Genomic DNA, 13,670 nt, shown 5'->3' with positions numbered 1-13,670 from the left:
AGTGTTTGTTCTAACAATTGGTGGCCATGAGTAGGTTCTTGTATGGCATTATATCCCAGAATTGTTTGCCTGGAAGACTCAGGGGATTTAAAGAAGTTCAAGGAAGTAGTGTCCCCAGATGTGCCCCTGACCGTGGTCATCTAAAGATCAGGATGTATTCTTATTGGACATCAGGGAATTCTTATGAATACTTTCACAAATGGGTCGCTGGGGTGGCACAGTCGGTTGAGCGTCTGACTCTCTGTTTCAGCTCACGTTATGATCTCAGGGTGCTGAGATCGAGCCCCATGTGGGTAGTTACAAAAAAAATTTTTTTTTAAACCAGAAGGGACAAATAGAAAACAAATGGTCAAATGGTAGACTTAAACTCAGCCATATAAAAAAAAAAATTACATGAATGCACCCAATGAGAAGGTAAAAATGTTCAGATTGAATAAATAAAATCTAATTAAAAAAAACCTTAAAGACACAGATGGTTGATATTAAAAGAATATTAAATATTAAAAGAAAAGAAGATACACTGTGCTAACATTATTCTAAAGAAGGTTGGAGTGGTTCTATAAATATCACACAAAGTAGATTTTAGAGCAAAAAATTATCACTAAAGGAAAGGGGTCATTTCATAGTGATACAGGAATTCATTCATCAAAAGGAAATAATTCTAAATGATTATGCTGAATGAAAGAAGGCAGATAAAACAGAGTGCATACTGTATGTTTCCATTTGCATAAAACTCTAGAAAAACAAACTAATGTATAGTGACAGGAAGCAGATTAGTGGTTGCCTAGTAATGGGGAATGGAAGGAGGGATGGTTGACAAAGGAGCATGAAGAAGCTTTGAGGGGTGGACATGGACATTATCTTGATTGTGGTTGTAATTTCATGGGTGTATTCATATATCACATTTTATCAAACACAATATATGCAATTTATTTTATGCCAATTATACAAAAATAAAACAAAAAGATAGTCTATGAGATGCCAAAAAATTCAGTAAGAAAACACACAGTAAGAAAACACAGCCCTGGGCGCCTGGGTGGCTCAGTGGGTTAAGCCGCTGCCTTCGGCTCAGGTCATGATCTCAGGGTCCTGGGATCGAGTCCTGCATCAGGCTCTCTGCTCAGCAGGGAGCCTGCTTCCTCCTCTCTCTCTCTGCCTGCCTCTCTGCCTACTTGTGATCTCTGTCAAATAAATAAATAAAATCTTTTAAAAAAAGAAAAGAAAACACAGCCCTATCAAAAAAGTGACAAAACTTGAGTTGCACAGAAGTGGGAATCCACATAGCCAATAAACACGTGGAAAATTGTTTAACCTCATTAAAAAAGAGAGAATAACAAATAAAAAAATAACACACACATTAGCTGGGCAAAAATTAAGGTCTGACTAAACCAATTATTGGCATAAATACTAAAACCTCCAACTTTGAGATGACATCATGGAAGAACATTTTTGTGACTTAGGGACAGGCAGAGATATCTTTTGACACTAAAAGCATAACCATAAACAAAAAATCTTTATCAAAATTTAAAAATTCTACTTATTAAAAGTCACCATTAAGAAAAGGAATAGGCAGCATTCTGATTCAAGATGGTGATGTCGGAGGATCCTGAAATCACCTCCTCCCATGGACACACCAAATGTACAGCTACATGTAGAACAATGTTCTCCAAAAGAAACCCCCAAACCAGCGGAGCAATGCCTACACATCAGGTGAGTGAGAAAAATGAAATGAAACAAAACAAAACGAAACGAAACAAAAACAACCATGTAGAAATAGGTAGGAGAGGCTAAGACATAGCCTCACCACCGACTCCAACCCCAGCATGGTAACCCACAGTTGGGAGGTAACTCAAATTCCTGAGATCTTCCCCCGTGAGGAGTGAAGGGTTGAACCCATGTGGCACGGCACCTTTTAAGACCTTATCTGAGAGACCACCTCCCCAAACATCTAGCTTTGAAAGCCAATGGGACTTGCCTCCACAAGACCCAGAAGGCTATTTCGAACTGAGAAACAGTTCTTAGAAGGCTCTCCTCGGCAGACTTACCCACCCTAGGGCCCAATACAAAGCCCCTGACTGAGAAGTGGCCAGGCTTTCTGTGAGAGAGGCTTATACGCTTATCAGGCATTGAATTAAACACATCTACGGAGGAACCTACCAAAATGCTCCGAAGGGGGAGGTAAGTGGTGCCATATTTGTTCTCTCCCTCTACCTCACTCTGGCCTCTTGCATCTCCCAGAAAGGAGCTTCTACACCGGTCTAGCACCCTGATCTTTGCGGCTGCTGCCCAGAGGAATCTCGAGATCACCTGGCTCCGGTGGCCAGTGGGGCTTGTGCTTGTGAGTCTGATAGTGGATGTAATGGACATAGGAGGAAGTCTTAGCTGACGATAACCCCAAGGCACAGCAGAGGCAACAGACTCAAATACCCAGTCTTTCTGTGAAAGACACCTAGTAGCTTAGTTTCATAGATGTGGCCTGAGGGGCAGGCTTCTAATTAAAGCAATATCTAAGAGCCAACTGTAATTCTCTCCAGAGACCTCAGAGGGGAAGCAGTATTTTTGCAGTCTTCCTCTGCTTTTTTCTGGGTCACTGTTATTTCTCTAAAAGCAGCTTGTGCACACACCTGGTGCCCTAATTTTTGTGGCTGCTGCAGGAGACACACCTGGATTTCCTGGCATTGGCGACCAGAGGGGCTTATGATTGGAACCTAGGGACTGTTACAAAAGAGAAACAGTTCTTAATTGATTACCCACCCCCCACAGGGTGCAGTGCAGTAATGGTAGACTGAAACGCACCCCAAGTCTTTCTGTGCAAGAGGTCTATTAGCTATTTTTATGGCTGTGGCCTAAGGGGTAGGCTTCTAGTTTGACACACATTTAGGGGCTTACTACAATCCTTTGTAGAGATCAGAGAGGCTAGGCAGTACACCATCATCGTCCTTTTCCTCTGCCTTGTCTCAGGTTGCTGGTATCTCTGAGAAAGGAGATTATATACATGTTTGGCCCAGCTTTTGTGTCTGTCACCCAAAGAACATGTTCCTTGATAGCCTGGCTCTGATGGATGGCAGGGCTGGTGCTCATGGGTTCAACAGGATGGTAGTAAGTGAAGAGCAGCTCTTACCTGGCTGTTAATCCAAGGCTCAACATTGAGGGAGCAGACAAAAATGTGCATCAGAAAGAGTTTGTATACTTTTAAAGTTTGTATACTTTAAAAGCTGCTGCATCGGGTCTGGCTTTCACTGAGCCTGCATCTAGGTGCTAACTGAGATATTCCCCTTTGAGACACTGACAGGTCTTGGCACACCATCAAATACAGGGAGCCAATAAGAATAAAGTAGGCTGATTGGACAATCATAAAGATTTGAGAGGGCCGTGTTAAGTGATAAGGTTCATCTCCTACATGAGACTTGGAAAGATGATTGTTTTGTCTACTACATAGAAACCAACACAGAGATCCAAGAAAAAAAAAGAAACAGAAGAATATGCTCTAAATGAAAGAACAAAATAAAACTTCAGACAAAACACCTTAATGAAATGGAGATAAATGATTTACCTGATAAGGAGATTAAAATTATGGTCATAATGATGCTCACCAAGCTCAGGAGAAGAATGAATGAACTAAGTGGAAATTTCAACAAAGACAGAAAATACAAGAAAGTATCCAATGGGAGTCACAGAATTGAAAAATGCAATAACTGAACTAAAAATATAATAGAGAACTTGAAGACAGGGCAGTAGAACTTACCCAGTTAGAATAGCAAAAGGAAAAAAGAATGCAAAAGTGTGAAGAGCTTAAGGGATTTATGGGACAACATCAAGCAGATCAATATTTGCATCATAGGGGTTGCAGAAAGAAACAAGAGAGAAAAAGGGGCAGTAAACTTATTCCAAGAATGACCAAACACTTCCCTCATCTGGGGAAGGAAACAGACATCCAGATCCAGAAAGCCCAGAGTATTAAATATAATGAATCCAAAGACACCCACATCAAGACACCTTATAATCAAAATATCAAAAGTTAAAGACAAAAGAAGCTCTTAAAAGCATTAAGAAAAAAACAATTTGTGTACAAGGGAACGCCCATAAGACAATAAGCAGATTTTTCGGCAGTAACATTACTGCCACAGAAGAGCAGCACAATGTATTCAAAGTACTAAAAGAAAAAACTGCCATCCAAGAATACTATCCCTGGCAAAGTTGTCCTTCAGAATTGAAAGAGAGAGAACAGTTTTACAAATAAGCAAAAGCTAAAGGAGTTCATCATCACTAAGCCAACCTTACAAGAAATGTTAAAGGGACTTTTAAAGTTGAAATGAAATATTAGTAATAGGAAAACATATGAAAGTATAAATCCAATTGGTAAGATGAAAAAAATAGTGAAATTAAGAATTATCTAATATTGTAAATGTAGATTAATCACTTATAAAGCTAGTATGAAACTTAAAGACAAAAAAGTAGTAAAAATAACTGAAAACATCAACAAACTGACAATAAGTACGTATCTATCAGTAATCACTTTAAGTACTTATGGACTGAATTCTCTAGTAAAAAGACATAAGATGGCTGAATGGATAAAGAACAAGACCCATCTGCGTGTTGCCTACCAGAGACTTGTCAGATGTAAGGATGCACAGAGACAGAAAGTAAAGGGGTAGAAAATGATAACCCATGTAAATGGAAATCAGATGAAAGCTGGGGCAGCTACTCTTACGTCTAACAAGACAGACTTTAAAACAAACACTGTAATCAAAGACAGATAAGGTTATTACCTAATGACAAAGGGGCAATCCAACAAGATGATATAATATTATGCACCCAAGGAACACCTGAATATATAAAGCAAATATTAACAGAGCTAAAGGGAAAAATAGATAGCGATATAATAGTAGGAGACCTTAGTACCCCGCTTTCATCAATGGATACATCATCCAAAGAGAAAATCAATAAGGAAACATTAATCTTAAGCAACAGAATAGATGAGATTGACCTAATAGACATATCCAGAACTTTCTATCCAAAAGCATTTTTGGATACCCATTTCCCTCAAGTGCACACAGTACATTCTCAAGGAGACATCACATGTTAGCCCAAGTATATTAAAACAAATCTTAATATACTTGAAAATTAAAATCAAATCAAGCATCTCTTCTAACTACAATGCTGTGAAACTAGAAATCAACTACAAGAGGAAAACTGGAAAATTCACAAATAGGTGAATATTAAATAATATGTTACTGAACAAGTAATGAAGAAACAAAAAAAATAAAAATACCTTGAGACAAATAAAAACAGAAATACAACATTCTCAGATATATGGGATGCAGCAAAAGCAGTTTTAAGAAGGAACCTTATAGTGAGAAATGCCTACATCAAGAAACAGGAAAGAATCAAATAAACAACCTAACTTTACATCTCAAAAAACTAGAGGAATAAATAAATCCCAAGTTCAGTAAAAGGAAGGAAATAACAAAGATCCGAGAGGAAATAAATGAAATAGAGACTAAAAGGACAACAGAAGAGATCAATGAAATAAGAGCTGGTTTTTGAAAAGATAAACAAAATTGATAAGCGTAGCCCGACTCCCAATTAAACAAAGGAACTCAAAAAAATGAAATCAGAAATAGATGTTACAACTGATACCACTGAAAAATGAAATATCATAAGAGAAAACGAAATGCCCACAAACTGGCCAACCTAGAAGAAATGGATAAATATCAAGAAACACATAACCTACCAAGACTGAATTGCCAAAGAAATAGAAAATCTGAACAGACTGAATACTAATAAGGAGATGGAATATGTAATCAAAAACCCCCCAACAAACAGAAGTGCAAGACCAGATAGTTTCACTGGTGAATTATACAAAACACTGAAAAAATAATTAATACCAATCCTCAAACTCTTCCAAAAAGTAAAAAAGGGAGCACTTCCAAACTCATTTTATAATGCCAGCGTCAGCCTGATACTAAAACCAGACAAGGATGCCACAAAGAAAATAAATTTAAAGGCCATGATCCTCCATGAAGGTAGATGCAAAAATTCTCAACAAAACTTAGGAATCTGAATTCAACAATACTGTAAAAGAAGAAAACACCACAATCAAGTAGGATTTACTCCAAGGATGCAAGGATGGCTCGACATTTCCAAATCACTCAGTGTGGTACACCACATTTACAAAATGAAGGATAAAAATCAAATGGTCATTTCAGAAGATGCAGAAAATCATTTGACAAAATGCAACATCCATTTATAATAAAAACTCTCCACAAAGTGGGCATAGAGGGAACATAGAAAAGGTTAAATATGTCAAGCCTATAGCTAATATCCGTACTTTTCCTATCAGATCAGGAACAAGACAAAGGTGCCCACTCTCATTACTTTTGTTCAACATAATACTGAAAATCCCACCCAGAGAAATTAGACAAGAAGAAATAAAAGACATACAAATTGGAACAAAAGGTAAAACTGTCTCTACTTGCAGATGACATGGTCTATATAAACAAAACCAAAAAACCCCTATTCTACCAAAAAGCTGTTAGAACTAATAAATGAATTCAGTAAAGTTACAGAATACAAAATCAATATACAACAATCTGTTGTGCTTCTATGCAGTAATAATAAACTATCAGAAGGAGAAACTAAAGAAGCAACCTCCCCTACAAGTGCATCAAGAAGAATAAAATACCTCAGAAAAAATTTCACCAAGAAGGTGAAAGACCTGTATATTAAAAACTTAAGACATTCATGAAAGCAACTAAAGAAGAGACAAATAAATGGAAAGATATTCTGTACTGATGGATTTGAAGAATTGATATTGGTAAAATGTCCACATTGCCCAAAGCAATATATAGATTCAAGACATTCTGTATCAAAATGCCAATGGCATTTTTCACGGAAACCAAGAATTCTAAAATGTATATGGAATCACAAAAGAACCAGGATAGCCAAAACAACCTAAGAAAGACAAAGCTGGAGGCATCATTCTACCTGATTTCATTCCAATTTTAGTATATGTGCTGCCGAAGCAAGCACGCATTCTACCTGATTTCAAACCGTATTACAAAGCTTTATAAGCAAAACAGTATAATACTGGCATAACAACAAACACATAACTGCACAGAACAGAGCTCAGAATGAAGCCCATGTGTATACGGTCAGTTAATTTATGACAAAGGAGTTAATTATATTCAATGGGGAGGATAATCTTCAATAAATGGGAAAACTGAAGAACCTCATGCAAAATGATGAAATTGGTCCCCTACCCCACACCATACACAAAAATCGACTCAAAAGGAGATTAAAGACTTGAACATAAGACCTGAAACCATAAAACTCCTAGAAGAAGACAGGCAGTAAGCTCCCTGACATCAGTCTTGGCAATAATTTTTTTGGATTTGACACCAAAAGCAAGGGCAACAAGAGCAAAAATAAACAAATGGTACTACATCGAACTAAAAAACGCTTTCGCACAGCAAAAGAAACAATGAGAGAAAGTAGTTCCAAGTCACACACCTGGTAAAGGGTTAATATCCATAATATGCAAGGAACTTGAATAATTCAACAGTGAGAAAACAATATGATTTAAAAATGGGCAAGGGTTCTGAATATATATTTATTCCTAAGAAGACATATATATAGATGACCAACAGGTCCGTCATATCACTAATTATCAAGAAAATGTAAATCAAGAGCACAATATCTCCTCACCCCTGCTAGCATGGCCATGATCAAAAAACACGAGAGATAACAAATGTTGGTGAGGATGTGGAGAAAAGGGAATCTTGTGCTCTCTTGGTGGGAATGTAAATTGATGCGGCCACTATAGGAAACAGTATGGAGGACCCTCAGAAGACTAAAGACAGAACTACCATATGAGCCAGTAATTCCATTTCTGGGAATATGCCCAAAGGTAGTAAAAACATTTTACTACCCAAAGGTAGTAAAAACATTAACTCGAAAAGATATCTGCACCCCCATGTCCCCTGCAGCATTATTTACAGTAGCCAAGACATGAAAGCAGCCTATGTTTCTCTTTCTCTTCTGTATACACACCATGGAATATTATTCAGTCATAACGAACAAGGAAATCTTTCTCAAAATAAATATATAAATCTATAAATCTAATATAAATCTAAATCTAATAAATCTAATATCTATAAATCTAATATAATCTAATATAAATCTAAATATAAATCTAATATCTATAAATCTAATATAAATCTAATATCAATATAAATATATAAATCTAAAAAAACAAACAAAAAAAGGGCGCCTGGGTGGCTCAGTGGGTTAAGCCGCTGCCTTCGGCCCAGGTCATGATCTCAGAGCCCTGGGATCGAGTCCCGCATCGGGCTCTCTGCTCAGCAGGGAGCCTGCTTCCCCCTTCTCTCTCTCTGCCTGCCTCTCTGCCTGCTTGTGATTTCTCTCTCTGTCTAATAACTAAATAAAATCTTTAAAAAAAAAAAAAAAAAAAAAAAGAACATGGAAATCCTGCCTATTTACGACCGCGTGGGTGAATCTTGGAGGCATGATCCTAAGTGAAATGAGCCGGACACAGAAAGATAAATATTGTCTGATCTCACTTACATGTGGAACTGACACACTCTCCCCACCAACGAACCCCTCCCCCCCAACTCAAAGGTACAGAGACCAGTTTGATCGTTGCCTGAGGCGGGAGTGGTCGGTGTGAACAATGAATGAAGGTACTCAAACGGCACAAACTCACACTTATAAAACAAGCCACGGTAAGGTAAGGTACAGCATGGTGACTACAATTAATAATACGGTATTGTACACTGAAAAGTTGCTAAGAGAATAAACACTAAAAGTTCTTATCATAAGAAAAAAATGTGTAACTATGTGTAGTGATGGAGGTTAAGTAGGCTTACTGTGGTGATCATTTCACAACATACACAAACACCAAATCATTATGTTGCATGTCTGAAATGAATATAATGTTCTATTCAATTATAAAAAATATACCTCAATTAAAAAAAAGGACTATGACAATCAAGATGTTCAAATCATTTTTAAAATTTCAAAACTAAATTTTCGTGTAAATATCACTACGAAACCAGCTAGTAGCCCTAAAACCTTTTCAAAATTAAAGTTATCCACTTTTGTATATAGGTGTTATATTCAGGTTTTGTTTTGTTTCCCCTAAATTGAGTAATGAGCTAGGACGCTTGACAACCCTACTAGCTAGGACACACAATGATTAGTCTGTGAAGTCGTATTGACCCAATCTGCATAAAATAAGCAAGGTTATCACATTACTACCGTAATTCATCAGCTCTAAGGTATCACAGGATGTAAGACTCATCCTGATCTCATAGATGCTAAAAAAAATGTGCGCTAGGGCTGACGAAATGTGGTGGTGGTAACAGGAACAGTAGTGGTCGCAGCAACCGCGGTGATTATAGTGCTGATTATTATTTAGCAGCAAGTAAACCTAGTGTTGGCTATGGGCCAGAGGCACCCGTAAGTTCTTTATGTAGTTAAACTCATTTTTTTAAAAGATTTTATTTATTTATTTGACAGACAGAGATCACAAGTAGGGAGAGAAGCAGACAGAGAGAGAGGAGGAAGCAGGCTCCCTGCTGAGCAGAGAGCCGGATGTGGGGCTCGATCCCAGGACCCTGGGATCATGACCTGAGCCGAAGGCAGAGGCTTTAACCCACTGAGCCACCCAGGCTCAGTGTTAAACTCATTTAATCCTAAAAACCTTATGAAGTAAATATTACAATAATAATTATTTTATTACTATATAGTGGCTAATATAGAAAACAATACATTGTGGTAACATGTAGGCATAATTACATATGAATTAGATATTCTATTACATATACTATATTGTTCTTATTATTATCATTACTTAGATGAAAGTACTAAGGCACAGAAAGATGAAAAAACTTGCTAATCCCTTTGTATTACAGTTTTTGTGGCTTTTTTGGGGGGTAAATACCCAGTAGTGCAATTACTGGATCATAGGGTATTTCTGTTTTTAACTTTTTGAGGAAACGCCATCACAGTGCACTGTGATGTGTGTGTGTGTGTGTGTGTGTGTGTGTGTAATGGAATATTATTCAGCCATAGAAAAGAATGAAATCTTACCATTTGCAATGACATTTTTGGAACTAGAGAGTATAATGCTAAGCGAAATGAGTCAGAGAAAGACAAATATTATATGTTTTCATTCATATGTGGCATTTAATAAATAAAACAGATGAGCAAAGAGGAAAAGAGAGAGAGAGAGAAACAAAAAAAAAACAAACTCTAAACTCTAGAGAACACGCTGATAGTTATCAGAGAGTTGGAGGTAGGGGGATGCGGGAAACAGGTGATGGGCATTAAGGAGAGCACTTGTCATGACCGTTATTTGTATATTTTGACTGGTAGCTGTATTTTGAAGTTCTGAATTGCAAATGGGCAAAAGTACATTATACAGCACATTCCTGGAAAGAAAACTTATGAGAGCTTATGCAGATATTGTGGCTAGGTAATCAAAGAAAACTTTCCTGGGTTGAAGGATGGTGTAAATCTTTTCTGTTCTTGTTCTGGGAGAGGGGGGTACCTCAGTTTCAGAAAAGTGAATTAAATAACCTCCTTGTTTCTTGAAACATGAACAATCCAGTCTTATTTTATTTATTATGTTTTAGTTTTCCCCTGTATCTTCTGCTCTCATTCCCTTCCCTCTTTTCTCCCTTCCCTCTTCCCCCATGTGCAGACCCCCATAATATTTATCAAGCAAGCATGATGTCATTATAGTTGATGATGTCATATTGTCTGATAACTGTCCTTGGGTATTGTGTCTGTGTAAAATGAATAATGCTTTTTTTTGTTGTTTGTGATTTATGTGTAGGTGTTCACAATTTTTGTAAATGTTACTATATGATGGATCTCAGTTTCTTACTCGACACTGTTTTCCATGTAACAATGTTTTAAGATCTATCCATATATTATGCAAATCTAAATCAGCTCTCTGTGTTTCTAAACCTGTTTATCCTAGATTGCCTTATTATTGTAGTTGTGGAATTAAATATTATGGGCTGATGAAATTGAGTGTAAAAGGAAAGTAGCATTACTGTTTCCCTGAGAACAAAATGATTGCTTTGGAAAATTTTAATAAAGCAAGTCCCTGAAGAAATTGATTAGGTATGAGCAAGGTAACAGTAAGAGATTGGAAAAAGTGAAAAAAATCTAGAATTTTGATGGCTTTGCCAGTGTCATTAATTTTTCTCCCTCCTCTACTTTTATTTTTTTTTTTTGAAGTTTTTATTTTCTTATTTGAAAGAGAAAAAAACAAAAAACAAAAACCTGAGCAGGAGTCTGGGAGAAGCAGAAGGAGAGGGAGAAGCAGTCTCTCCACTGAGCATGGACCCTGACATGGGGCTTGATTGCAGGACCCTGGGATCATGATCTGAGCTGAAGGCAGATGCTTAACTGGCTGAGCCACCCAGGCGCCCCCTCCCCTTTTAAAAGAAACAGAGGTGGGAACTTAAGAGATAATGCAATATGAATAAGGTTATGCAAGAAAGAAGAGGAGATGCTCCAGTAAGTTGACTTATTTCAAAGAAAAGTCTGTGGTCCTGTATTAAAAGGTTGACTAATGAATATACATGCATTTATTTAAGTTAAAGTATAACATTTCATTCATATCATTTTCATTTTTAATGATCCTCTGCTTTAACTGACTTTGGAATTAACTGAACATTTCATTCCATTACCTCTGTTAAGATGCCCACTACTGTAAATGCTAAAGAAAGCTGAATGCAGAAAGAGAAGGTGGGAAGTAGAATATACAGTGTTCCGGAAGAAATCGTAGTAACATGTGAAACATTTATGCTATAATGTTCATTGGAAAGTAGTATACAAAATAATATCTAAAGTACATTTGCACCTAGCTGTGCTGCATCATCTAAAAGTTAGCTGCGGTACTTCTTCCCATTCCTGTAGGCACCTCTCTTCATAGGGTAAGTCTGCTGTTCTCCCGTCAAGGGGTGGACTGTATTTCTTCATCCTGTTAATCTAGGCTGGCCTTGTGAATTGCTTTGACGAATAGAATGTGGCCACATGTAGGCCTCAAGAGGTCCACAGGAATTTGCTCATGCTATCTTGGAATACTTCCCTGAGATTCTTGGGGAAAAGCCAGCTCCGGCCTGGAGTGGCCACATGGATGGTGGCCACATGGATCAGAGACAAGTGCTCAGCCGAGGTGCCTTGTTCACACAAGCCAGTGTGTGCACCAACTGCTTGATGTGTGATTGAGGCCATCCTAGATCACCTTGTCCCAGACAAGCTACCTGATGACCACCACCTCAGGAATGAACCCAGACAGATGAAACCAGCACTATCGCCCAGGTATTCACCACCCAAATGATTGACAAACAGAATTGGGTGCTGTTTGAAGCCGTCAGGTTTTGGGGCAGTGTTATATAGGAAAATCTGTTTTTTAAAATATATATATATACATATGTATAAATACATATACATAAATTCATATGTATATATATTTTTTATTTGCTTATTTGAAAGAAAAAAAAAAGCCTGAGCAGGAGCATACACACACACACACACACACACACACACACACATTTATAACAGATGAAGAAAGTTTCAACTTCTTCTCAAATTAAACATTGTTTACCACAATCTGCTAACAGAAATGACTGCAACACGAGTCAAAATGACATAAACCTAAAGATAAGTGTTTGTAATCAGAAAATGTCATCAAATGTCACTGATGTCAGATACTATATTTTTCATGATAGGATAAAAATATAAGTATTTTAATTTTACATTTATTACAATAAAATGAATAAATTTTAAAATATTAACTTACCGTGGTTTTAGTACAGTATCCTAGGGCGACTTCATAGTGAACCTTCTGTATTTCTTGTAATATATTTGGGCCATATGATTCCACAATAACATACAGACCAAGATTTTCTGCATAGACTATTTGAGCCCAAAAGGACAGGTTCTCTCCCTTGTCCAAAAAGTGAAAAACACTAAAAACATTATTATGAAATGCCATGTAGGGGCAGTTTTCTTGTATATAGAAATTCACGCTTTGTGTTTCCAGTTTTAAAGGATATTCCTGTGACTGTACTGTGGCATTTTCAAAAACATATATGAAATAAATTTGAGTAGACGTACTCAATAGAATTAATGACTTAACTGTGCTATTTGCCCATGAGTGTAGTTTTACTGCATCTTTAATATTGATCTTGAAATAAAACATGATGTTATTTTCCATTTTTGCCAAAATATTTCCATAATAATCTGGAAAAGAAGGAGAAAAGTTTGTTATTCTAGTTATCCTAAGTAACCATAAAACCATGCACTTTTTTATTTTTAAAGATTTTATTTATTTGACACAGAGAGAGAGTTCACAAGTAGGCAGAGAGAGAGAGGGAAGCGGGCTCTCTGCTCATCGGAGAGCAGAGCAGAGAGCCCAATGCAGGGCTTGATCCCGGGACCCTGAGATCATGACCTGAGCCGAAGGCAGACGCTTTAACCCATTGAGCCACCCAGGTGCCCCAAATCCATGCACTTCTAACCAAAATTATTTCTTTCATTGTAATGAAGGATTTATCTGCTTTGAGAAAAATTAGAGTGTGTAGGTGCAAACTTTATGCGATGCTGGAAAGCTTCTACTTCATAGTACG

The 13,670-nt window shown here is 37.2% G+C and overlaps 1 protein-coding gene across 1 annotated transcript in view; it reads right to left on the bottom strand.

The window, feature by feature from the left end:
* The window catches only part of CATSPERE (catsper channel auxiliary subunit epsilon), a 126,504-nt gene that overhangs the window by 30,811 nt on the left and 82,023 nt on the right, over positions 1–13,670 (bottom strand). The window contains exon 11 of the mRNA XM_044267060.1: positions 12,842–13,284. Coding sequence (XP_044122995.1) covers positions 12,842–13,284 — 443 coding nt within the window. The remainder of the gene's footprint in view (positions 1–12,841; positions 13,285–13,670) is intronic.

This window comes from Neovison vison, chromosome 10 (assembly GCF_020171115.1).
Source record: "Neovison vison isolate M4711 chromosome 10, ASM_NN_V1, whole genome shotgun sequence".
Taxonomy (NCBI): Eukaryota; Metazoa; Chordata; class Mammalia; order Carnivora; family Mustelidae; genus Neogale; species Neogale vison.
The sequence above is the reverse complement of the archived record's forward strand: the minus strand, read 5'-3'. Positions and strand labels throughout refer to the sequence as shown.